This window comes from Meriones unguiculatus, chromosome 18 (assembly GCF_030254825.1).
Source record: "Meriones unguiculatus strain TT.TT164.6M chromosome 18, Bangor_MerUng_6.1, whole genome shotgun sequence".
Lineage (NCBI taxonomy): Eukaryota > Metazoa > Chordata > Mammalia > Rodentia > Muridae > Meriones > Meriones unguiculatus.
Genome location: NC_083365.1, coordinates 9,589,413 through 9,613,414, shown reverse-complemented (window position 1 = coordinate 9,613,414; position 24,002 = coordinate 9,589,413). Strand labels below are relative to the sequence as shown.

General features: G+C 42.3%; 1 protein-coding gene, 1 long non-coding RNA gene, 1 other non-coding gene and 1 pseudogene across 5 annotated transcripts; 2 read left to right on the top strand and 2 right to left on the bottom strand.

Annotated features, from left to right (window-relative positions):
- Nucleotides 1-34: 34 nt before the first annotated feature.
- Nucleotides 35-22,928, top strand: Crls1 (cardiolipin synthase 1). Of its 3 annotated transcripts, none has more exons than XM_021651256.2 (7): nt 35-171; nt 6,052-6,189; nt 11,217-11,346; nt 16,789-16,874; nt 17,950-18,018; nt 20,576-20,667; nt 22,605-22,928. In XM_021651256.2, exons 2-7 carry the CDS (start codon nt 6,088-6,090, stop codon nt 22,690-22,692), a joined length of 567 nt encoding a protein of 188 aa, XP_021506931.1. In that variant the 5' UTR covers nt 35-171; nt 6,052-6,087; the 3' UTR covers nt 22,693-22,928. The 3 variants fall into 3 exon arrangements, with proteins under 3 accessions (XP_021506931.1, XP_021506921.1, XP_060227507.1); XM_021651246.2 differs by lacking the exon at nt 35-171 and adding an exon at nt 290-595; XM_060371524.1 differs by lacking the exon at nt 35-171 and adding an exon at nt 2,939-3,906.
- On the bottom strand, nt 837-1,461 carry LOC132648950 (uncharacterized). The gene is made up of 2 exons (XR_009587350.1): nt 1,055-1,461; nt 837-972 (listed from the first exon to the last, which is right to left on the bottom strand). It is a non-coding gene; the product is annotated as an uncharacterized LOC132648950 (long non-coding RNA).
- On the top strand, nt 2,957-3,101 carry LOC132649139 (small nucleolar RNA SNORA48). The gene has a single exon (XR_009587568.1). It is a non-coding gene; the product is annotated as a small nucleolar RNA SNORA48 (small nucleolar RNA).
- Nucleotides 4,696-5,605, bottom strand: LOC110557111 (large ribosomal subunit protein uL10-like; annotated as a pseudogene).
- Nucleotides 22,929-24,002: the final 1,074 nt, after the last annotated feature.

Sequence of the window (24,002 nt, the reverse complement as noted above, 5' to 3'; positions counted from 1 at the left end):
GGCCGCCCAGCCACGTCTTCCCAGCCCTCCGGCCGGAGCCGCACGTGCTCGTCCCCGTCGCCCGGGAGCGCTGTGGAGCCGGGCTGCGGGGTGTCGTGAAAACGTCGTGAAAGCGGCCTTCCTTGGCGGTTCCGGGCCACCTGTATAAGCGGGACGTGCTGGAGAGTGGAAGTTAGTATGGACCCATCCGCGAGGCCCCGGTGCTGCTCGGTTACACTGGGGAGGCCGGCGGCCGGCGCCAGCGGCTTCTGAGCTCTCGACGCGTGGACTCGGCGGCGGCAGCAAGGCCATGCTGGCCTGGCGCGTGGCGCGCGGCGCGTGGGGGCCCCTCCGCGCGGCCGTGCGGTCCCCGGGGGCGCGGCTGGGCAGGGGCGGCTCCCGCAGGGCCCTGCTGCCGCCCGCGGCCTGCTGCCTGGGCTGCCTGGCCGAGCGCTGGCGGCTGCGCCCGGCCGCGCTGGCCCTGCGGCTGCCCGGCGTCGGCCCGCGGAACCACTGCTCGGGCGCGGGGAAGGCGGCCCCGGGGCCCGCAGCCGGAGGGGGTGCCGCCGCCCAGACGCCGGGCGCCGGGTGGGTGCCTGCGAGCGCCGCCAACACGGTACGTTCGGGGGTCGGCGGAGCGCCGCAACGCCGGTGACGGGCTCGGCGCTCTGTCGCGACACTCGCCTCGGTGTTCTGGGAAGCTACAGGCAGCCGGGGCGTTCGGTGCTGTGAACTTCAGGGGCCCCAGCCGGGTACAGTCTCTGGCCAAGTTAGAACCCACTCTAATCCCCTTCTGCCCACACCGGTTGTAGGAAGGTTTGTCTGCACGTTGCATTGGTAAAAATAACTGTCGCTCGTCTAGTTAAAAATCTATTTTTAATTTTTTGAAGTATATTCAATGTATAGGGTAAATTCGGAGCAGTCTTAAGAACGGGCCTTTTGTTTGCTTGTGCAGATTTGGTTCATCATCCTTTGGCTTCAGTAATCATATACCTTAACACGAAAAATAATTAGTTTAGATAGTAATTAAAAGATCTTTCAGGTTTGTGTTATAGAAAACTTAAGACTACTTTACCTGATGAAATAACTTCCCAGGCAGGAGACCGCTGAGCATGAGTGTGGCACAGCTTTTGATGTCATGTTAGCAAGCTCATGCAATTATTACATCTTCAATTGTTAGGTCTTCAGAGGCCACTGTACTGCTCTGTTTTCATCAGTTACACAGCATGGGCTGAGGTGGCCACACCCCGCCAGGGGTCTCAACTTCAAGAAGAGCTTTAAAGCCTGTTGGAGCTTGAACGCTGGATGCTCTGAAGTTGCCCTCAACCTGGCTGCAGCCCTTCCCAGCACAGTTGGCCGAGTATGCCACAGGTTATCTGGTTGGGTAATCTGAGACTAAGTTTTTTCAGTGTTGATTTCTACAAATGTAATAGCTAGATATTAATGAACTTTGTTTTGTTTTTTTGCGACAGAGTTTCTCTGTGTGGCTTGTAGACTAGGCTGGCCTTGAACTCACAGAGATAACCCTGCCTTGGCCACCCCAGTGCTGAAGGCATGTGCCCCCATGCCAGGCCCAATGAACTTTTGTTTCAGGGCTCAAACCCTTGCACCGCCCAGTAACTATCCTGTTTAGTTGTGTCTTTGCCAAGTGAAGTGATGACCTTGCTTGCAGCTTTTCATTTAGTCTTGCCGCATGGGTATGTCAGACTAACTTGGGATCTCTTCATTCCTGGCTTTTGCCTTGTATCATACCTCCTCAACCATAAGCTGCCTTTCCCTCCTCCCAGCCTTTGTAAGTTGCTGAGATAATTCAATATTTGATTTACTTTGTACCACAGTGTGGTCAATAGACTTACCCTTTTCCATGCAGAGGTCAGGGCCTGAGCTGTCTCACAAGCCCCACACTTTTTCTAAACTTCACAAACATTCCAGCCCTTGAATGTGGCTGTAAATGAGCATGCTTTCATACAGCTATATAATATACCCTACTTGAATAGAAGATTCCAGAGTAGAGGGCTGTATTGCTTCTGATTTGGCCATTGTTTTCTGTAGAATTTGAAGTTGTTCTATAACATTTAGTAGCAGCATTTTGCCACCGACTCCAGCAACCACCCTACTATTCTCTCTACACCTATATGCTTTCTGTGGGTGGGGTTCTATTTATTAAATAGGTGGGTGGTTCGTGAGATTCGAAAAGATATCTTGAGACATGAGCATTGCCACTTTTTTCCTTTGGTGTATGCACACACACATAATACTATCAAGCACATACAAAGATCATGGCAACTTGCCTGGAGTGTGTGCTCTCTTTCTACCATGTGTATTCTGGGAATTCAGGTTGTCAGAGTTGGCAGCCAGTACCCATACCTGCTGAGCTCACCAGCCTGCCCTCCTTTTTTTCCAAAAAGGTTGAGGTTCAGTTGAATTGGTTACTGATTTACTGATTTACAAAGATATTAAAATGGTTCTTTGAAGACAAAGTCCAGGGATGGAATCAGCTGTCTTGATGAATTGTGGAAACAGTTTAGGCTCCAGGGAAAGACATTTTCTTGCTGTTTCTGTACCATGTGGTACAGGGTGTTTCAGCCTTGCTAGGCTGGAGAGTGTTAAAGTCAGGGTACTCTCAGGAATTTTCTCTTTGGTAAAGAAGTATTGTCCTTCAGAACAGCTGCCATGGAGCTCTTTTGTTATTGCCATTTTCTAACAGCTTTGCTCCACATGAGATTTCAAGGACTCAAAATCCCAAGTGGGAGCTGTTAACAACCTCAGTTTTTTACTTGAGAGAGAAGAAGGTATCTGAACATCTCTGTGGCTGTTTGGGACAGACTTACAGAGCTCTCCATTGCCATGGATCTCTTTCTTGGATTTAGCAGCTTTTTCACAAAGAGTACCTGGAACTGATAATTCAGTCTTATTTCTGACAAAATTCTAGTCTATTTGTCTCCTTAGAGGATCTTTCGCTTTAAAAGTAACATTCTGCTTCCATGGCAATGGCAAAGACAAACCCTGTTGGTGGTGGTGGTCTTACATCAGTCAGGGGCAGAGCAGATGGCAGTCCTTTGCTCATCCTAGCTTGGTACCTGGCTTGGTGGCCAAAGCTGTTTTATGCCTAGGACTCATTAAAAACCAAAGCAAGTCAAATCCAGGCAGTGCAGTGTGGGAGGAAAAAGATAAGAGACCTGTGGACCGCCATGCCACTCACAGACCTGCTCTCCAGCACATGACACAAGTGGGCCATAGACACAGCTTGCCACCACACCATGCAGTGTGGGTGGAGGATGTCACCCAGGGGCCACCAGCCACATGGCCAACCTGCAGTGGCAGCCACCCCAGGGTTCAAGTATGCGGTGGACAGATGGGAGGGAAGAAGTGGAGCAGCTTGAGCATTGTGAAGAGAGCTGGAATTAGAGACTGAGGGTGGCCTGCTCTGAAGGACCAGTCCTGCCACCTGGGGCCATGGTGAGGTCCCAGCCCTAGTTGCCGCTGAGGGCTCTGTCTGGGTTCATGGTTATGCCGCAGCAGGGATCGGTGTCGACATCCATGTTCACATTACCACTAGCGTACATGGAGATGACCTGGTTGTGGCTGGCAGGGGCCGTGTGCATGCCTAGGGCCGTGCAGAACTGCCCCACCTCTTACTGACTGCAGTGCCCTGAAAAGTAAGCCCTACCTCTCACTAGTGGCAGCACTTTGGAGAGTGGGCCCTCCACCTCATGCAGGCAGCACAGTGGAGCTGGCCCTGATGGCAGAGGTGTGGGTAAGCCAGTCTCAAGGGTGTGAGAGTGGTAGAGCTGATGACTCTGGCAGTTAGAAAAGCTGCCCACAGGATTGTAAGCACAGGAGAACTAGCCTTGCCCTTTACCAGCTGCAGTATTCAGAAGAATGGCCCCTGCATCTCTCCTGGACAGCACAGCAGAGCTGACCCTGGTGAGTGAGCTGGCCCCTTCACTCCTCGGCCATGAGGTGGTATGGGTACCTCCTCCCCTCACTTACCTGGCACAGTTGGGAGAGCTGGTCTGGGATCATGAGTGGGTGAGTGGGTCCTGCACCTTGCCTGGACAACACAGTGGAGCTGGCTCTGATAATGAAGGCACAGGGGAGCCAGCCCCTAGCAGGCTTGTACTTGAGAAAGTGGATCTCTTATCTTGACTGGGCAGCACAGTGGAGCTGGCTCTGGAGGCATGGGTCTGGGTGAGCCAGCCCAGAGGGCATGAGAGCAGGAGAGCTGACCCTGCCTCCTGCCCATGGCAGCAGTAGGTGGCCTAGCTAGAGAAGTGCTGGAGAACTCATTTTGGTGGTATGGATAAAAGAGAGCCAGCTGACCATCTCAGCTACCACCCAGGCCCAGATCTAGTGCTCTGAATTGGCCCACCCCAAAAATCTATATTAATCTGTGAACATATAAACCAGTCCTGTTGATCCAAAGCTGCAGGATCTCCATGACACAGGGCAACACCAGGATAATGAGGAAAGTTCCACTGAGGATCTAATATTGATGGTGTCACAGAAGCCAGAGACCTCGAACCAGACCAGTGACACTACAGTGAACATTTGCAAGTAAAGATGTGTGCACAGACGGATATACTGTGGGACACACTGTGACACGCTACAGCTTCCACGATGAGATGTTTTCTTTTTTTTCTTTTTTGTTTTTTTTAAAGATAATTAAGCCTTTATTTCCATGATTTTCAAAGTAAGCTGGCTGAATTGGTTGCCTTCGGAGGTTGTTAAGTCAAAAGAGAGCAAATCCCATATCCTCATCTGATTTCTCTGATTCTTCCTTGGCTGGGCAGCAGTGGCAGCAGGAGCAGCAGTGGTGGCTGCAGCCACAGGGACAGCAGCCACAAAAGCAGGTGGATCAGCCAAGAAGGCCTTGACCTCAGCAAGTGGGAAGACCTCATTCCAGGCCCACAAAGCCAGGACCCACTTGTATCCATTGATAGAGTGTGGCACTGAGGCAACGGTTGGGTAACCAATTTGCAGACAAACACTGGCAACACTTGGACACACTCTAGGAAGCGAGTGTGCAGAGTCTGCTCTGTGATGTCAAGCACTTCTGGGTTATAGATGCTGCCATTGTCAAACACCTGCCGAAGAAGGGGGAGAGGTTCAGCATGTCCAGCAGCGTGGACTCACTCGGCTCCCACTTTGTCTCTGGTTTTGATCAGTTGCACATTGCTCAGAATTCCAATGGTGCCTCTGGAGATTTTACTGGTGATGCTCAGAGCCTGGAAGAACGAGGTCTTCTCAGGTCCCAGACCAATGTTCTGAGCTGCACAGTGACCTCACATGGGTGATGGCATCAGCTTGAGCAGCAGCTGGCACCTTATTGGCCAGCAGTATGTCCCTAATCTCAGTGAGGTCCTCCTAGGTGAACACAAAGCCCACATTCCCCCAATGTGAGGCAGCAGTTTTTCCAGAGCTGGGTGGTTCTCCAGGTGTCCCCTGATGGCCTTTTGCATCATGGTGTTCTTGCCTTCCCTTGTAGGGACATGTGTCCCTGCTGCATCTGCTTGGAGCTCACATTATCTGCTCCCACAGTGGAGCATTTTGGGTAATCATCCAAAAGTTGGATGATCTTAAGGAAGTAGTTGGACTTCCAGGTCGCCCTGTCCTCCCTGGTCATCACGGCAGTGCCTCAGGGATTGCCACGCAGGGTTTAAAGATGATGTCACTCTCCTGAGGATGCCTGGCAAGAGTGAGATGCTTTCTCTGCTTTGTTTTTTGTTTGTGTTTTTTATTTTGTAGGGGAGGTTGCAAGAATGAAGGGTAGATATGAGATAATGGGGAGATGAGTGGGACTGTAGTATATGATGTGAATGAAACTCACAAAGAATAAACAGTTGAAAAAGCAAAATTCTGAATTTTAATGAAGTCATTAAAAGCTTAGTTTATATGTTGCATAAAGCATGTTCATCTTTTTATACTTTTTTCTTTGTGTATATGTATATACTTATATACGTGTACTTACAAGTATTAAAGTTTATCTTCTTACCCTTTAGTTAATGAAGTATATTTTTTAAAGTAGAATTTATAGTATTTTATTCAGATTGTGCTGTTCTTGTCTTTCAGTATGAAAATCCATGGACAATCCCAAATTTGTTGTCAATGACAAGAATTGGCTTGGCCCCGGTGTTGGGCTATCTGATTCTTGAAGAAGATTTTAATGTTGCACTAGGTGTTTTTGCTCTAGCTGGCCTAACAGATTTGGTAAGTTATGAATATATTTGCTTCTGCTCCCTTTTAAGACCCACTCTGTCTGTAGCACAGCCGTAGCTTTTTCTGAAGGATGTCGTCAGCATGAGTATGATCTAGTACTTCATGTAAGGACTTGTCTGTAGCGTCCATGTGGAACTGCTTTTATGAAATCTAAGGGAGAGGGTAATCTAAAGTTTTTATCTTCTAAAAAGTGCTGGCTGTAGAGGTAGAATGAAGAAGAGAGGATCTGGATTTTGTGTCCATTCTAAAAGAATAGCCTGTCTGCACTGAGAGAGAAGGGAAGTAGTGGACGTTCATTATGGTCCCAGAGAACAAGACTGTACCCTGCAAGCTGGTGCAGGCCAGCGTTCTGCACAGCTCTAATGCCAGTGTGGCTGCCGTCCTCCCACCACACTCCTATGACTGCTGTGCAGTGAAGGCCTTAGTTTTCATCCTTTCTCCTACTTCCTTAGCACATGGACAAAGAGAGAGGTTCTTTGATACCACTCTGTCAGTTTGGAGAGTGTGAAATTAGAATTGGGAAAATAATTTTATGATAGAAGGCTCTATTACTTTTGCTGACTGGCCACTACCATCATCTATGACTGTATATTTCATCTACCTTTTTACAAAGGATTTGAAATGACTTATAAAATTCCAAGCCTACAAACAACAGTTGGGAGAAGTGTAGGACAGAGGAAAAACGTGAGATCAGGGCAGTGTGGGCATGTGGAAATGGAAGCAATATCTTCTCATAAAGGATCAGTTGGGAGATATGTGAGCATCTGGATAGGAGATAATTTTTATATCTCCAAACCTGTGTGTTTTTATTTTTGCTCAATATTTTTCCAAAAGTAAAGGTTATATGGCATTTAAAAAATATTTGCTTTTCTTTTGTGGTTCATAGAGACAATATTTGCGTAGTTAGCAGTAGCATTAGTGATCAGTGTAGAATTAACTGAAGGTTTGAAGGTGGCCAAAAGTGAGTATTTGCATTGTTTTGTAGTGTTTCTAAATATGTATCAGATAAAGCCTTTCCCATGAGCTCTTGCCTTTCCTTTACAGGTGTTAGTTTTCTTTGTTACCATCTGTCCCATTCTTCCTTCTTTCTTCAGTGCCTGCTTTTCCCTCTGAAGCCTGAAGGTCTCCAGTCATTGATATGGTCTGAAAAAAATCTGTCCTAGGACATTAGACTGATGATAAAGTATCTTAGATAGTAAAGTTTTTTGGTTTTTCTTTTCAGATTTTGGGTTCACCTTTTATATCTGTTAATTTGTGAGGGCTTTGTGGGGTAGCAGATCAACTGCCACATGAAATGGCCTTATTGAATGAGAGAAGCACCTCATGTACAAGTATGACATAATGTGTTTAGAAACCAGAATTAACTGGTACCATGTTGTGTACCTTTTCCATGGAGATTCTGATGCTTCTGCACTCAACCAGTTTTAAGCTGGGGAATTTGCAGGATCTGATTGTGTGGGAAGTAGGCTCTAGGTCAGCAAGAGTTGGAAGCCAGACCACTGGTGAGGAAGTAGCTTAGATAGAGTTGGAGTTTGGAGTTAGCAGTGCCTGGGTTTGGATAATGTTCTGAATAAAGTATTGGTATGTTGATGTACTGGACAGGTTGAATGGGAGTGAAACAGGATCACCAAGGTACATAGAGGGGTGGGGAACACTTGAGAAGAGGACAGAGCTTAGGGGAAAACACCAAGCGTCTGTTACCTGTTTTTCAAGGTCAGATTGGGAGCTGGCTGATAAGAGGCAATATTTAAGTGAGATAAAGTAAGTGAGAGGGAGAAGTAGGCCATGAGCAAAGGAACAGAAGCCTGGCTGGGCATTAGAACTAGTGAGAAAGGAAGAGGCAGTGAGTAGCCCCAGAGACAAGGGACGAGAGTGCTGTTGCTCTGAAGCTGCAGAGCACATTGCTGATCTGCATGAGGCCTTTCTAGAGGTATGAGGAGGGCTTGCCCAAGTTGATAAGCAAATGGGGGTGGTAACTAGCACTGCTTTTATCTCAGTTTGCTCTCTAGATGACTAGAGAGAGGGCCGTGGAATGGTGGGTTTAAAGGTAGGTGTACTGGGAAATATTTTGCATTAGCTGAGTAATAAAAGGCCAGGTGGGAAGTGGAAAAACTGATGATGCAGAGGGAGAAAGAAGGGAAGGAAACAAGGTGAGGGGTAGGATTTGAGTAAGGAAGGCAGAAGATGGATTCAGCTTGACCACGTATTAGGTGCAAGATGCAAAAGTACTGGTAGTCTTTTCACTTTTCTTCCAGGAGTGTATCGACATGGCCATGGGCTAGAGTAAAAGCATTTCTAGGAATGAAGTAGGTCATGGGTAAAAGCATGATAAGAGGAAAGTTTATGGTCATGAATTTGTGACGTCAGGCAGCCCATTTATGTGTTTTTCTTGAGCATTGTTGAGACATTTGCATGCAGGCCTGAAGTGCATGGTAATGGTATTGTGGGAAGAGTGAGGTGTTGTGAAGGAGTTGTACATGTATGCAAAGGAATGCTGTGAGTTAGAGGAATAGTGAAGAGTAATAATGCCAAAAGTGGGACGTGAAGAACAGAAACTGCAAAAAGCTGGGTCTTCAGGGCCTTAGCTCCCCATTATAGACACGTTGTTAATCAACGTTACTTGTAATCCACTTAAGAAAATAGCTGGGCATGGTGTGCAGGCCTGTGACACCAACACCAAAGGCGGGCCGGTAGTTGCAAGTCTTGGACCAGTTAGGTCTACAGGTGGGCTCCAGGTTGCAGAGTAAGAGGACACACCTCAAAAACAAAGCAAAAAACAAAACCATATAGGGGAGGGAAGGGGAAAGGGGTGAGGAAGAATAGGAGGAAGAAGAAGAAGAAAAGAAGCAGAAAGCTGATTGATAGATTGTTCTGGTTCTTATTAGAATAGTTGGTAACTGCCTTTTTGAGGACTTGCTAAGAAACTGAGTAAGTATTAATCATATTATGTGCTGCAGGTAGCCAGAGCTTTGAGATAGGTGGGTATTAACTGTTTTACACAGAAGGAAAGCCAGCTCAAATGCCTGTTCAAGGCCATGCAAGAAGGGAATGCAAAGCCAGGACTTGAACCAGTTCTGCTCTGCTGTTCTGTTTGTGTTGTCAGTGGTGGGTTTTGTTTTGCTGTGCTGGGGATCGTCCCTGGCCCTGTGTGTGTCAGGTGAGTGCTCTGCCCCTGAGCCGTATTCCAGGCGTAGACCTGCTTGTTAGCCACTCGTGTATGCCTTTCTCCACTGACTTACTGGAATGCTTGCAACACGGGGACTCACTGTCTTTAGAAGGAATCGTGCTTAACTGCACACAAGCTAGTTTTATTGTTCTCTTGGAAATAAGAGTGGAGGGACTGGAGAGAAGGCTCAGCAGTTAAGAGCACTGTATGCTCTTCCAGAGGACCCAGGTTCAATTCCCAGCACTCATATTGCCATGGGTCACCACTGTCTGTAATTCCAAGTTCTGACACAGACATACATGCAGGCAAAACACCAATGCACATAAAATAAAAATAGATAATAAATAAATAAGAGTAAAAATTTCACACATTTTTTGAAGTATAAAGTTAAAGAAAGTGACCACTGTACCTTGGAGCCTGGCATAAACAGGGTATCTCTGCCTTGTGTTACATAACTAGGAAGCACCTGCTTTTGATCCTTTTTTGTGGCCCCAGTGATCCAGTCTGGCCCTTTCTCAAGTTGGGCTGGAGATTCAGTTTTTATGGTAAAAAGCTTAGCAACCAAGTGTGATCTGTGCTTTAAAATATTGTTTATAATCAAAATAAGTAATAAAAGAAGTAATTTGCCAGGTATGATGGTGACACCTTTTATTCCAGCACTTGGGCGACAGAGGCAGGTAGATCTGATTTCAAGGCCAGCCTGGTCTACAGAATTTTAGGATAGCCAGGGCTACACAGAGAAACCCTGTCTCAAACAAACAAACAAAATCAACAACAAAAGTAATTTAAGTATTAGCATTTTAACTGGGGTAGGTAGGTGATACAAGCATAGTCAGAACATTGAATTATTGACTATTAATTCAATAATTGTTAGTAGTACTAACAATATATATATGTGTGTAGTATGTTCATATGACACATAATTTAGCATCTGTGTGTGTGTGTGTGTGTGTGTGTGTGTGTGTGTGTGTGTGTGTTGCAGGTCATCAAACCCAGGGCCTAACAGAAGTTAGCTAGTCAGCATTCTTCACCGAACTACAGCCTAACCCTCTGAACAAATATATTATAAAATTGAAAAGTGATTTTACAATGAGTTAGATAAGAGAGATGGCTCGGCCATAAAGAATTCTTCCTACTCTTCCAGCAGAGCTGAGTTTGAATCTCAGGTCCTACATGGGACAGCTCCCAACTGCCTATAACTCCTGTGCAGATGGTCTGACAGTCTCTTCTGGCCTCTGTGGACACCCCAAACACATGGCTTACAGTCACACACAGGGATAAATTTAAATACTGAACGCACAAGAGTCAGATACTGCAGTGAACAGGTAGGGGTGTGAAAGGCGAGTGTCTCACTAGTAACTTTTTTTCTCAAGAGCAGGTTCCTAGGCAGTCTGCCTTCTGTGAGTTTTGTGGGGGTTTTTCATTTCTACATTTATGTTTGGGTTCGTCCCACATGGGCATGTTGTGAAAACAGTGAAAAGTCAGTAGGATATCTTGAGAAAGAACAGTACTATAAATATTTGATACTCACTGGGCATGGTGGTGCATGCCTTTAATTCTAGCACTTAGGAGGCAGGTGATTGCTGGAGGCCAGCCTGGCAACAAAGTGAGTCCAGGACAGCCAAGGCTACACAGAAAAACCCTGTCTTGAACCCCTCTCCCCACAAAAATTTGATACTTGTTTCAGACAATTGCTATTTTAAACGAAAAGAATAACAATGCTTGGGGCTAAGAAACAAGATTTTACTGGCATTTTCTGAAAGCACAGTTGTTTTTCTGGTATCTCTTAAACTTCAAGTTATCTACTGTGTTCCTATTATGACGTTTATTTAAAAAACGCTTCTATTTTCAGTTGGATGGATTTATTGCTCGAAACTGGGCCAATCAAAAATCAGCTTTGGGAAGTGCTCTTGATCCACTTGCTGATAAAGTTCTTATCAGCATCTTATATGTTAGCTTGACCTATGCAGATCTTATTCCAGGTAAGAACACTGTCCTGTGTACTTTAAATAACAGGGAAGAACAATGAAAGTGAGCTTAGGCCTTTTCTTGAGAAATAGTTTTTCTTCCAAAATATATTTTCAGCTTTATAGTGCTCAATTTCAAATAAACTGTTTTGCTTGTCACAGTATTTATTGTAGAATTTGTGTCCTTGTCACACGAGTAGAAAGTTTCTAACTTTATTTAAAATTAATTGAGATAATAGTTCATAGTGCCAATTCATAATATTCTAGAAATTTTTGGTGCTACATTGTGTTTTTAGTGCCCAGATATTTGGAAGTAACTTAAAATCACTTGATTTTTTTTTCAGTTTTTATTTTATGTGTTGATATGTGTGTGTTTTGCCTGCATGTCTGTGCACACTTGATGCCTGTTCCCACAGAAGGTAGAAGAGGGTGTTGTATCCCCTGAGACTGGAGTTAGAGACAGTTGTAAGCCTCCAGAATAGTCCTGGAATTGAACCCAGGTCCTCTAGAAGAGCAGCCAGTGCTCTTAACTGCTGAGCCATCTCTCCAGCCCCATGGTTATCTTTTTTAAGTACAGTTTATTAATAATGGGAACTCTGATACTATGAGGCTATCTGTAAAAATTTATATTATTACTGTACAGTTTCAAGTCGTATACACATAGAGTGCGTTATCTGAATACTCTGAAATGTCATGTCTTGCTTTGCGCATCGTGCATGTTTCCCTGGCTCTTCATTTTGTGCTTAGGCTGTATTTCTCAAGTAGTTTTTCTCCTTAACCCCCAAGAGTTAAGTGGGGTTTGAGAACAGAAGCTACTCCATTGCTGGTGTCTGGTGGAAGTATAGTTCTGGTCTTGTATTACCACTAGTGTCCACTGTTAGCATCTGGTAGACCGAGTGTGGTGATGCCTCATCCTTGCGTGTCCACTGTTGGTGTCTGGTAGGTGAATGTAGTGATGCTAGTCCAGCTTGGTGTTCTTTTTAGTCTTTGGCTTTCTAAGTGCTCAAGACAGATTATTCTCAAGTATGTGGTAGTTCTTAATGTTCTTACTGTGATAATTGTTACTGATACTGACAGCTAGTTCTTTTCTGATGTTAACCTGTGTCTAGTCAAACTCTCTACTTCTGACTATGTTGAAGTCCTCTGGCCCAAGGCACCCTGACTTTGGTTAATGACCATTTCTTTTCTCTCTCTGACTTCCTCACTGCACTGTGTGTCTAGAGCTGAGCAGGAACAAGCTCTACTTGCCCCAACTCAGACATGGCTTTTCACAGCCACTTTGTGGGGTGATTTCTGTAGGGATTCATAGAGATCCTCTTTTCACGCACGTTAAGTAGTTTTTCTTGGAACTTTCTCCCAAGTGTTTACTATGATGGAACACCGAGAACTCTTTCTTGGCATATTATTGGTCTACCATTTCTCCCCTTTTAAGCTGTTATGAGGTGAGTTACATTACTGTTTTTCTAGTGTTAAAGCAGCCTGAAGTTCCTGATATAAATCCAGTGTGGTCAGGATGCATTCTGGAGATATTGGTGGATTTGGTTTGACTGTATTTGTTGAAAATTTCTCATTCAGATTCATGATACTAGCTTAGTATTCTTTGTGTGTGTGTCTGTGTGTGGCAGGGGTGTTCTTTGTGTTTTTACCCTACCAGCGGCCCTATAATGCTAGGCATGTTCTACTACTGAGCTAAATTCCCAAGCTCTAGCCTGGGAGGTTCTTCCCCAAAAGATTTTTGTTGGTTTTTAAATTAACTTTTAAAGTTATAATATAAAGTAATGGATTTCATCATGGCATCTTCATTACACATGGTTCTCAGTCATTCCACTCTTTGCCTCCAGCGAACTCCTTTTCATTTTCAGTTAGTTCCCCTCTGCTTCCTGCTGTACATGTATGCTCTTACCTGCTCTGTGACTCACCTTGCTTAAGGTCTTCTTTCCTCCTCTCTAGCTTTTATGACCTACAAAAGCATACTCACATATATTAAATATGCATGTGCATCTGTGTAAAATTTTAAATTTAAAGTTCTATGTGAGAGAGAGCCTGTGGTTTTGAGTCTGGCTTATTTAGCCTAATAATTATTTTCAACCCATGTGCTGCAAATGTCGTGACTCTAACTGCATACAGTTTTGTTTATCATTTGTTTTTGAGCACCGAGGCTGGTTCTGTTTCCTGACTTCTGTGAACAGTGCAGCAGTACATGTGCAGGTCTCTGGGTGCCGACTAGAGTGCTGCTGTGTACTCAGGAGTGGCATAGCAGGGTGATGTGTCCTTCTGTCTCTTGAGGAAGCTTCATGCAGTGGTATGCTATAGTGGTTGCATTCCCACCAACAGTGACTCTAGGGTCCCCTTCACCACACTGCTCGTCAGCATGTGTTGTCATTTTTTTCTTGGGGATAGCCATTCCGCTAAGTCCCTGTTTGTAATGTCAGTGTTGTTAGTTACTAGCCTCCTCAAACTCGTTAGTGGCTCTTTTTTCTTCATTCTTGGTTGGTGTTCATGTGACACTGCAGTTTTTAAATTTTGATATTTGATAAAATTTGTTGAAGCCAGTGAGGAGATTTTTGGAAGGTGATTAATTTTTCTTTAATTGTTCCAGGGTTTAGTAATTCATCTTATGTATATTTTTCAAGTTGTGATACTTTTTCCCTATGAACTTAACCATTTTACTTACATTATTAAGAAGTTTCTTTTTTGTTGCAACTTTTTGTTCATACCGTAAGATATATGCTATATAATAATGTTCTAATTTTCACCTTGAGTCTTATTTCCTTCTGTTTTTTCTTTTTATAATTTTGCCACATGTTTGCCAGTTCTTTGACTTCTGATGAACCAAATATGGGTTAGAAAAGACTCATGGATTGTTTCCTTCTTCATTAATGGTGCTCTCCCCACACCCCTTTCTGGGCTTTTCTTGATCCTTTTTTGTATATCTTCTAGTAGAATTAAAAAGAACCACATGTAATGAAACATTCTTTAGTAGCTTTATTAAGAAATAAATAGATTAAAAGTTTAATGATATTTTATTTAACCCAGTGTATTAATGTCATTATGCTGGGCTGGTGAGATCACTCAGTGGCTAAAGGCTCCTCTAAGCCTAAAGCTTGAGTTCCGTCCTCTGGACCCACGTGGTAGAAAGAGAACTGATTTTCAGTTCTCTAACCGCCTGTGCCATGCTCCCACCCCACATGCTTATACACAAAATAAATCTTTTAAATGTAATTCAAAAAGCTTAGAATGTGATTCTAGCATATAATCATTTAAAAATTACCAAATTGAAGTATGAAACATCAGAATCGATTGTTTGCCTTTACTGTACCTTTCTATTCTGATTTAGGTTGTTGATAGTATTCATGCTGTGTGTATTGACAGTGCAGCCTTACGGATGGGCACGTTGCTCATTGCTTCTAGCTTTTCTGAAGTTTATTTGCGGCTGCATTTTTTGTTTATGTATCACTTTTCATTGCATTTTGTGTGTTTGTTAGTGTTTTTGTCATTGTCTGTACAGAGTAGTTTCCTGTTTTCATGACTTTTTTTTATATGTCTGGTTAATAATTATTTCATAGGTTGGGAATGGGGCTAAGTGTCAGAACACTTGCCTAATATGTACAAGACCTAATAAGCAAAATAACAATATTTTTTATTTGGAAATTTGTGTGGATTCTGAAGGTGTCTTTTGTTAATGATTTCAAGCTTAACTGCATGTTCAGAGACTATGTATGCTCTATAACTTTAGTCTTCAGCCTGTATACAATCAGATTTTAAAAGCATGTACTTCAGTGAATGGATTTTCTGTAGTATTATTTTTTACTGTTTTGTGTATAAGTTCAGTGAGTGTAACTTTCAGTCTTATTGAAAATTTTAACTTCTTGACCTTTTCGACTCCTTTTTGGTCTGCTTGTCAATTACTGAGAGATTGGGTTAAATGTTTTCTTCTTTGTGTCTTGTTTTACTCATCTCCTCTCTCGCCCAAAAAGTTTAATTTTCCTTTGTTATTTTTAAAATCATGCTATTCACAGCACGTAAGTTGGAATTGTATACTTATGACAAGTGGAGTGTTTTGTTTGAAAGTGGTACACCATATGATTGCGGTAGTAAAATGACTCCTGCCCAGTCTTCATTCAAAGACACTGCCCAGTCTTCATTCCATAGACCTGTAGCCCTCCCAAGACCTCCATACATCTTCATGGACCTCCGTAGACCTCTGTAGGCCTCCATCCTGCACAGATTTCTTCATAGGCACTGGTTTTGATGTGCAGAGGCTGACTTCATTTTAAAGTGTGGTTGTTGTTAATTTATCAGTCAGTGCTTACTGAAGAAACATTTGTTTAATGGCATAAACGATGCCATTTAGAAATCATGATTTAGAGTAGCCTGGCTATTTACTACAGGGACCATGATCTGCTAGACACATTTTCTCTTTGAAACAGCACTGTTATGGAGAGTAAGGCCAAAGCAAATTCAGTTTAATCTGCAGTTTCAGGTTCAGAACTGGAGAATGCCCTAAACACAGCTTTGGGTTACCTTTGAGCTGTTTGAAAATAGCATGAAAGGGATGTCTGTGAACTATGATTTGTACCCAGAATTTTCTCCATTGAATTTATTTTGTAAAATAAAGGATTGTGAGGGCTCTAAAGTAAAATAAGTTCTCTGTCCTCCCATCTAAAATATCTTTTTGTTGCCTGTGTCCCTGGGACCATGTTGGAAAATCTGAGGAATATGAGTTGAGTATCCCAATGACAAACACTTTGGGGTTTTGGATTGTTGGAGATTAGTGATTCTCAGCTGGCAATATGCAAATATTATAGCACCCAAGAAACTGAAATCTGAAACAACTCTCGTCCATGCACATTGGATAAGGGAGACCCTGCCTGTCATAAGAATTGAAGGACAAGGCTGGGCAGGAAGAAGAAAAATAGTTGTCTGGGTAGCAACTAGTTCAACGAGTGGAACTGTTTTTATACTTCTGTAAACTGTATGTGTAAAAACTCCTTAGAGAAGAGACTGACATTCAAATACAAGAAACCCTAAGACTTCCAGGATATTTCAACTCCTTTGAACACCCCTTTAACCTCCGTATCATTGTTTTGATCCAGTGAGCATGATGTAGTTTTCCTAGAATCACAAAGCTGAGAAGAGTGGGGTGTGGGAAGGCTGGGGGTAGCTCGTACTATTACATACCAACTTGCAGTTTATAGACAGACACACGAGAGAACGAAAGTGGTGAGCTGATGAGAATTCTGGAGGTACATAAGTCACAGAGCCAAGTCTGCAGTTCATTCTGATTACAAGAGGGAATGAAAGACCAGAGCTTCACTGTAGGTGAATAAGTATTTATTACAAAATTTTATTGACGGGAAACACTGAGTAGTGTGAGGCTGAATGAGGCTTTACTGCAGTCATAATGTCTATTAGTAATTTTAAACTCATTACTGTTATTTTATATTTGATTTTCAGTCCCACTCACTTACATGATAATTTCAAGAGATGTAATGTTGATTGCTGCTGTGTTTTATGTCAGATACCGAACTCTTCCAACACCGGTAAGTTTCAGAGTATATTCTGTTAGCATTACTGCTTATAAATATTCACTCTATTTAATGCAGTTTCACTTACTTATGAGGTTTATTTATGGCAATTATTTCTTAACTTATTTACCAGGATTTAGAAAAATTGCCCTGCAATTTGAACACATGAATAGTCCACTTTAAAAACTGGATTTCTGGCTGGGTGTGCTGACACATCCCGTAATCTTAGCATTCCAGAGGCAGAAGCAGAAGCAGAAGGATCTCAGTGAGCTTGAGACTAATCTGGGGTCTAAGAGACTGCAGTGAGATCCTAATGAAAAAAGCCTGATTTCTGTTTCAAGGCCAGCTCTTCAGTGTGAAGCCAGGGCGGCTGGCAGGCTCCACACAGCTTAGTTACAGGCCTGTCAGCTCCCAGCTACACATTGTTTCATTCAGCCTCACCGTGGGGAGGGCCAGAAGCTGTTTTTAAAATCAGTCATAGAAGAATGGAATGGTTTGCTTCTATACTAGTCCTTTGGGTCCTGTAAATATTTGAGCACATAAGTATTGGCATTACCCTTTTTTTGATTCTGAGGAAAAATAGTTATACTGTATTTATTTTGTTTTTTTAACCTGTAAAAGAGAATAACATGTTTCTTTACTGAAAATGTGATGAAGCAAACTTTGTTAGACCGATTGTATACAATTTTGTAGGACTTGACAAATTTACATTTTTCTAAAAGATTTTATTTATTTATTTATTATAGATACAATGTTCTACCAGCATACCAGCAGAGGGCAGCAGATCTCATTCTAAATGGTTGTGAGCCACCATGTGGTTGCTGGGAATTGAACTCAGGACTTTTGGAAGAGCAGCCAGTGTTCTTAACCTCTGAGCCATCTCTCCAGCCCCACAAATCTACATTTGGAAAAAAGTTATTTTCAGTAATCCAGAATGATTAGCTAAGTGTGTAAATAATGCTCATTTAACATGGTAAGGAAGGTAAACACACACATATATACATATACTGGAGCTCAGCATAGGGTGAGCACTGGGTAACTTTTGTTTGAAACCTGAACAATAAATTAAAACTTCTTTTTCTTTTGCCAGAGAACACTAGCCAAGTACTTCAATCCTTGCTATGCTACTGCTAGGTTAAAACCAACATTCATAAGCAAGGTAAGAGACTCAGCAGCCTTTAAAGAAGCCAGTTCTTTTTTTTTTTAAGATTTATTTATTATTTATACAGTATTCTGCCTGTATGTGTGACTGCTCACCAGTAGAAGGCCCCAGATCTTATTATAGATAGCTGTGATCCACCATGTGGTTGCTGGGAATTGAACTCAGGAACTTTGGAAGAACAGCCAGTGTTCTTAACCTCTGAGCCATCTCTCCAGGCCCAAGAAGCCAGTTCTTTATGAATGTCTCAAGAACAGCGTAGAATGAAAGCATTCTTAAAAATTTTTATGCAAGTGTGTACATGCACGAGTGTGGAGGGCAGAGACATCTCATTCAGGGTCAGTTCTTTCTTTTCATCTTGTGGGTCCTGGGACTTGAACTCAGGTTGTCAGGCTTGGCCACAGGCACGTTTGCCTGCTGAGCAGTCTCACTAACTTGAGAATGAGATAAATTTAAATGCATTGATCAGAGGGTCTAGAGAGGGTCAGATGGACAATTTTAAGTTCTTCATCTTCTGAATTTTTAGATCCTTCACATATGCAGTTTGTCTGTGTTGATAGTCTAAAAAGTGTATTTTGAATGAGATCATAGGTCAGGTAGAAGTGAGATGTGCTTCTTGATTGAGGTGCAAGATTATCAAGAGTCTCTTATGCTTTTCCCTGTCTCCCTGTGGTCAAAACACCACATGTAAGACCCATTCATTCATTCATTTTAGTTGCAGGTACCTGTGCAGTGAGGGGAGGGGGATGGTGTATGTGTGTGTGTGTGTGTGTGTGTGTGTGTGTGTAGATTGCTGTTGGGAGTCTTCCTCTCACTTTCCACATTTATTGATTGAAGCAAAGTCTCATAGTTGAACCTTGAGCTTCCCTTAGTTCTAGGGATCTCCTGTCTATTTACCCAGCTGAGCCATTTCTCTAGCCCCAAGCCTTTTATTTTTAAGAGTGTTAGATGAAAATGGAATAGACAGTTTTATTTACTAATAAAGTTAATCTAAGTTGTTTCTTGTGTTTTGCTAAGTCTTTTTTAGGATCTTATGATCCTAAAAAAATGTACATCAACCTTTGTACAGAAAAAAAGATATTAATGCCTTGAGAAGTTCACTGAAGTCATCCTTCATTCTATTTCTTGTGACAGAGATGTAACAGCTAAGGTATCTTTGGAACAAAGGGACCATTGTTTTGTGTTAGACTCTGGCGCAGAGTATTACCAACATAGAGCGAGCTTTTAGCTTCATGTGACTTTATTTGTGTTAAGTGCAGCAATTTAAATGTAGTACTCCATAGGAAATCACTGAAGTGCTGGGACAAACGCACCAATAAACACTTGTTCTCACAGGAAGTTTCTCATCAGATTTTATTACTATTTATTTGTAAAAATTTATTTGTTTTAAAGAAAAAGTGTGATATAAGGGTAACTTATTTGTCTGATGCAATTGTCATTCTCCATCTGGTAACCTAGGCCTTGTCCTGGAAGCTTCTATCCTTCGTATAATCTTTTTTTAGGCCTAGAGTGTTTTCAGCTTCTGAGAGTTAATGCTGAGTAAGCTCACCCTTTCGTGTTCTTTTTGAACTCTGGCTGGCTGGTTCAAACTCAGCTGTTCTGGCTCAAACTCTTCTCCAAGTTGAATGATTCAAACTGTCTTCCCTCTGCTTCTGACTGAATTTCTCTGCTTGGCCTCAAACTAACTTCAGCAATTTGTTCTAATCTCGCGGCTCCTTCTCATTCTCTGGCTCATCTGTCTTCAGCTGTGTCTGCAAACTGTCTCTGTACAACTGTCATGGTGTACCCCCGCCCCCGCCTGTGGGTGTGTGTGTGTGTGTCTGTGTCTGTCTATGTGTGCATGTGCTGATTCTTTTTAAGTTATCTCCTTTCTGTTTTCGTGAGAGTTGGGCATATCCTATTCTGTCAAATCTTTCTCTTGATTCATCACTTTGCCTTAAATTAGGCATCAATTTAAAACATGGGTGCTTTCTTCTGTCAACTAACTTAACTTCATTGTTTGGGATTGAAGGTATATATTAAGAATGTGTCTGTATTTCAGCCAGAGTAGTCATGTTGCTGGGTTAAAATCCCTCTATAGTGTGATCACTGGAGGATTTCATGGCAATGAATGCATTTCAGTTTCCTGATCTCAAAGGGTACAGCAGGCAGCAAGTAAAGTGGCCTTGGAAGTCTGTGTTCTAGGTTTGGCTCTACTGCTGTTGTGATCTTCTCACCCAAGGAGAAGCCGCTTCATTATTTCTTATTTACAAAGCTGTTTGAATGGGCAGCAAGGAAAAAAGGCAAAGAATTTTGTAGCATCATTGAATTGCTGTGGGATTCGAGGTGTGATATTTCCTGATAGCTTTCACTACCCTCATTGTAAATGGAGGGGCTGTGTAGACAGATAGGTCAGTTGGGGACTCTGATCTGTGACATATTCTCACCGGGGAATGCCAGCTTTGGTTAGTGTCAGTCAGTATCCAGAATGTTTAGAGTGTGTCATGGTGAGAATACCTTTACCTCAAAAGCTTGAAACATTTGGCACTGCTCATTTACAATGCCTTTTATTTTTAAGGTAAATACAGCAGTCCAGTTAATTTTGGTGGCAGCTTCTTTGGCAGCTCCAGTTTTCAATTATGCTGACAGCATTTATCTTCAGATACTATGGTAAGTTAAATTTAGAATTACTCAGAGAATATTAGTACACTGGCCTATTGTGATAATCCTAGAATGACTTTGATCTTGAAGTGTTTAATGAACATTAGGTAGACAAAGCTATGGCCACCCATCTTTCCTTCCACTACTTTTCCTGATTTTATTTGACTTCTTAAAAATAACTCATTGAGTCCACTTAATGCATCTTGTGTTGCATGGGTATAATACCTCTACTAAAGCATATAGTCTCTAAGGAGCCATTTCCCTGAAGAAAATCAATTCTTCCTTACCCCCAGCCATCAGTTCCCAATAGCTCCTCAGAAAAGAATTTCATGAGTCCCCAACAGTATCTATGCAGAGATTTTAGCTCACTTGTACAGGTCTTGTGCTTGTCTGCAGTCATAGCCACTGTAAGTTCATGTGCACAATGTCTTCATCTTGTTGAAGAAATACTGTTTTTTTTTTGCAAGTACCCACTACCTCTGGCTCTTACAGTTTTCCCCTGCTTTTTGTATGATGATCCCTGATCCAATTGGGGAATGGGAGTGTGATATAGCTTTTCTATTTGCAGTTGGGCACTCCATAGTCTCTTATAAGCAACAGTTTAGCCAGTGTGAACCCTGAGAGCCATATAGCAAGTAGCAAGATGTCCCCAGGTGTGCAATAGTGGCACAGATGTTATGGGAGTAACTAGCCACTTTCAGATTGGATTTAAGACCTATTCCACAAGATGGAACTAAAGCCTGGTTCCATTATCAGGACCCAAAACCAGTGGTTGGCTAAGTTATGGGCCTTCGGAGACAAGTTCGTACTATTATTCTACTAAATGGGCATAGTAATGAGTTCTCCCCTATGTTCCTGTTGTTAGTTCCATATGTTAGTGCATCTCCCAACCCTCATCAGAGAAGCCTCTTTTTACAATAGATGGTGATTAACATCTAGCCATTGTGCACTATCATCCTTAGGCATGGAGCATAGACGTTAGCAGTCACAGCTTGGAGCAATGAGAAAGATTGCCAGTGTGTTAAGAGTTTTGGAGGAAAAGAAAGTAAGAAGAGGAATAACTGCAGGAAGGAAGTGGCATTTGAGCCGTAACAATAGGTGAGCTGTCTCCTCAACAGACATTTTGGACAGTGGTGTTGAGGATCCAGCCCTGTAGAGGGGTGCAGTGGGAGAACACCCATTCAAAGCATTTTGAATCTTATCTTAGTATGTAATTACTCATTTGTAAATGTCTTGAAATGTGTCAACAGTCAGACTTTTATACATTCTAAACAGGTTGCCATGTTGATTTTTAACTATTTTGGTAAACTTTTAATTATACTTAAAACTTGATTTAGCACTCTGAACAAAGGTGGTTGATTAATCAAAGTAAGTTATGCTAAAGACTTAAAATGATACAGTCTAAACTTTATTTTCTTACATAAAATGAAAATTTTTTTCCGTTGTGTTTTTGTTTATCAATGGAGTTTCTCTCTCTCAAATAAGCTGCATCAGTAGATAGCCTGTCTCTCCTGTTTTTGATTAAAGGTAATGCATGACTTTAGACATGCACCAAGCAGTCCAAGTTGGAGTGGTCTAGATTTGAGCCATATTCCTCCAGTCTTTTTACAGTTGTCTCCATTCTGTCTGTGTGAATGTTTTTTTTTTTTTTTTTTTTTTTTTTTTTTGTGGAAGAAAAATGAGAACATATAGCACCTAGGGTTGTGTGTGGGAAAGGACAGTGCTAGTACTGCTGATCTTTAGGCCTTGATAATTAGATGGCTTTTATTTGGCATCACCAATTCAGTTGATATCTTAAAGGAAGAGGAAGCAGGGACTTAGGTTTTGTAATTAGACAGTTCCTTTACAGTCGTGTCTTCTTAGTCCATCTTTTACATGTGTACTTTATGATTTCTGCTGTTAATGTTTTCAGATTTGATAGCTGAGTCCCATTTCTCTCCTTCCAGGTGTTGTACGGCCTTTACTACAGCCGCATCAGCATACAGTTATTATCACTATGGTCGGAAAACTGTTCAGGTGATAAAGGATAAATGAGAGGCACCCAGATCCAGCAGCAAGGAAGCGGCTTGCATCATCGGCAGCAGCGCCAGTGAAAGCTACAGGACGTTCCCAATCTTGGTGTTCAGCTTGCGAAAGGACTTGTCAGACAAACCATGTCTTAAAAACGGAAGTAGTGTATGGCGAAAATAAGCTCGATCATGGGCCTATGCAGAATTTCCAGTGTATTTTTAAATACAAATAAAACTATAATGTGGGATTTTTAATCTTAAGTTCTTGATTAATTTGTGAGATGAATTAGTCTAGTTATTGTCTTTTTAATGTTATATGTAAAACAAAACAAAAACAAAGGAAAGCAGGAGAGAGTTTCCTGAGATTAGGTATATTCCCTACATAGAATGGCTTCACATCTTTATGTTTGAATTTAAATCTGTATACACATTAACAGTTCATGTGATTTATACTTGATTGTTTGAAAACATGAGAATAAAATTAGTTGTGGGTAGTATAAGGTGTTAGAGCTTTAAAATGCAGTAAGTTTGGAAATAAAAAGATCAAACAAAACAGAAGGTACTGAAATTCACCAGTAGTCTTCCCACCTCTCAGGACCAGATAGTTTTTGTATCAGGATAACAGGTAACACAGGAGTCAAAAAAAAAAAAAAAAAAAAGGCAGAGAATTACATCTGTGCCTTCCCACTGTTTCTAATGTGATGCTTTAATGATATCGGAGCCTGTACTTGTGTCATATAAATAATACGAAACTATATTTTTTCAAAGTTCCTTTTTTTTTTTTTTTTTTAAACTTTGGGGAATCTTCCATTGTTAACGTGATAAAAGAATAAAAGAGATTGGGGAAAATATGCCTTCCATGTGGCATGTTCCGTGGTGTGTCTTTGTGCAGCTGCCTAAGTTTCCCGATGTTTGAAGTGCACTTAGATGCAGCACATGTCCTTACATTGTAAAAATGACTGGTTCAGAACCATTCTGGTCTTAAAGACCTGCTGTACCCTTGTGTTCAGGGTAGTGGGGTACAGGTAGGGTTGGAGGCTGGGGGGTCTTCCACATTCTAGAGGCCTTTTGTTGCCCTTTCTCTTCAGCTCTAACCTAAGTATAATGTGGAACTGTGTAGTAAGACTCTGAAGTCAGTTTGTTGACCTGTTAAAATGGAGGTTGAAAACTCTAGCTTTCTTGCATTGTGCAATCCTGTTGCTGGTCTGGGCTTCTGTCACCCAGATCACCAGCTTAGCCACTGTGCTGGCTTGGATAAGAATGTCCCCTAGTCTCAGGTATTTGAGTATTTGGTCCCCAGTGAGTGGCACCACTGGGGGAAGTTTGGGAAGAATT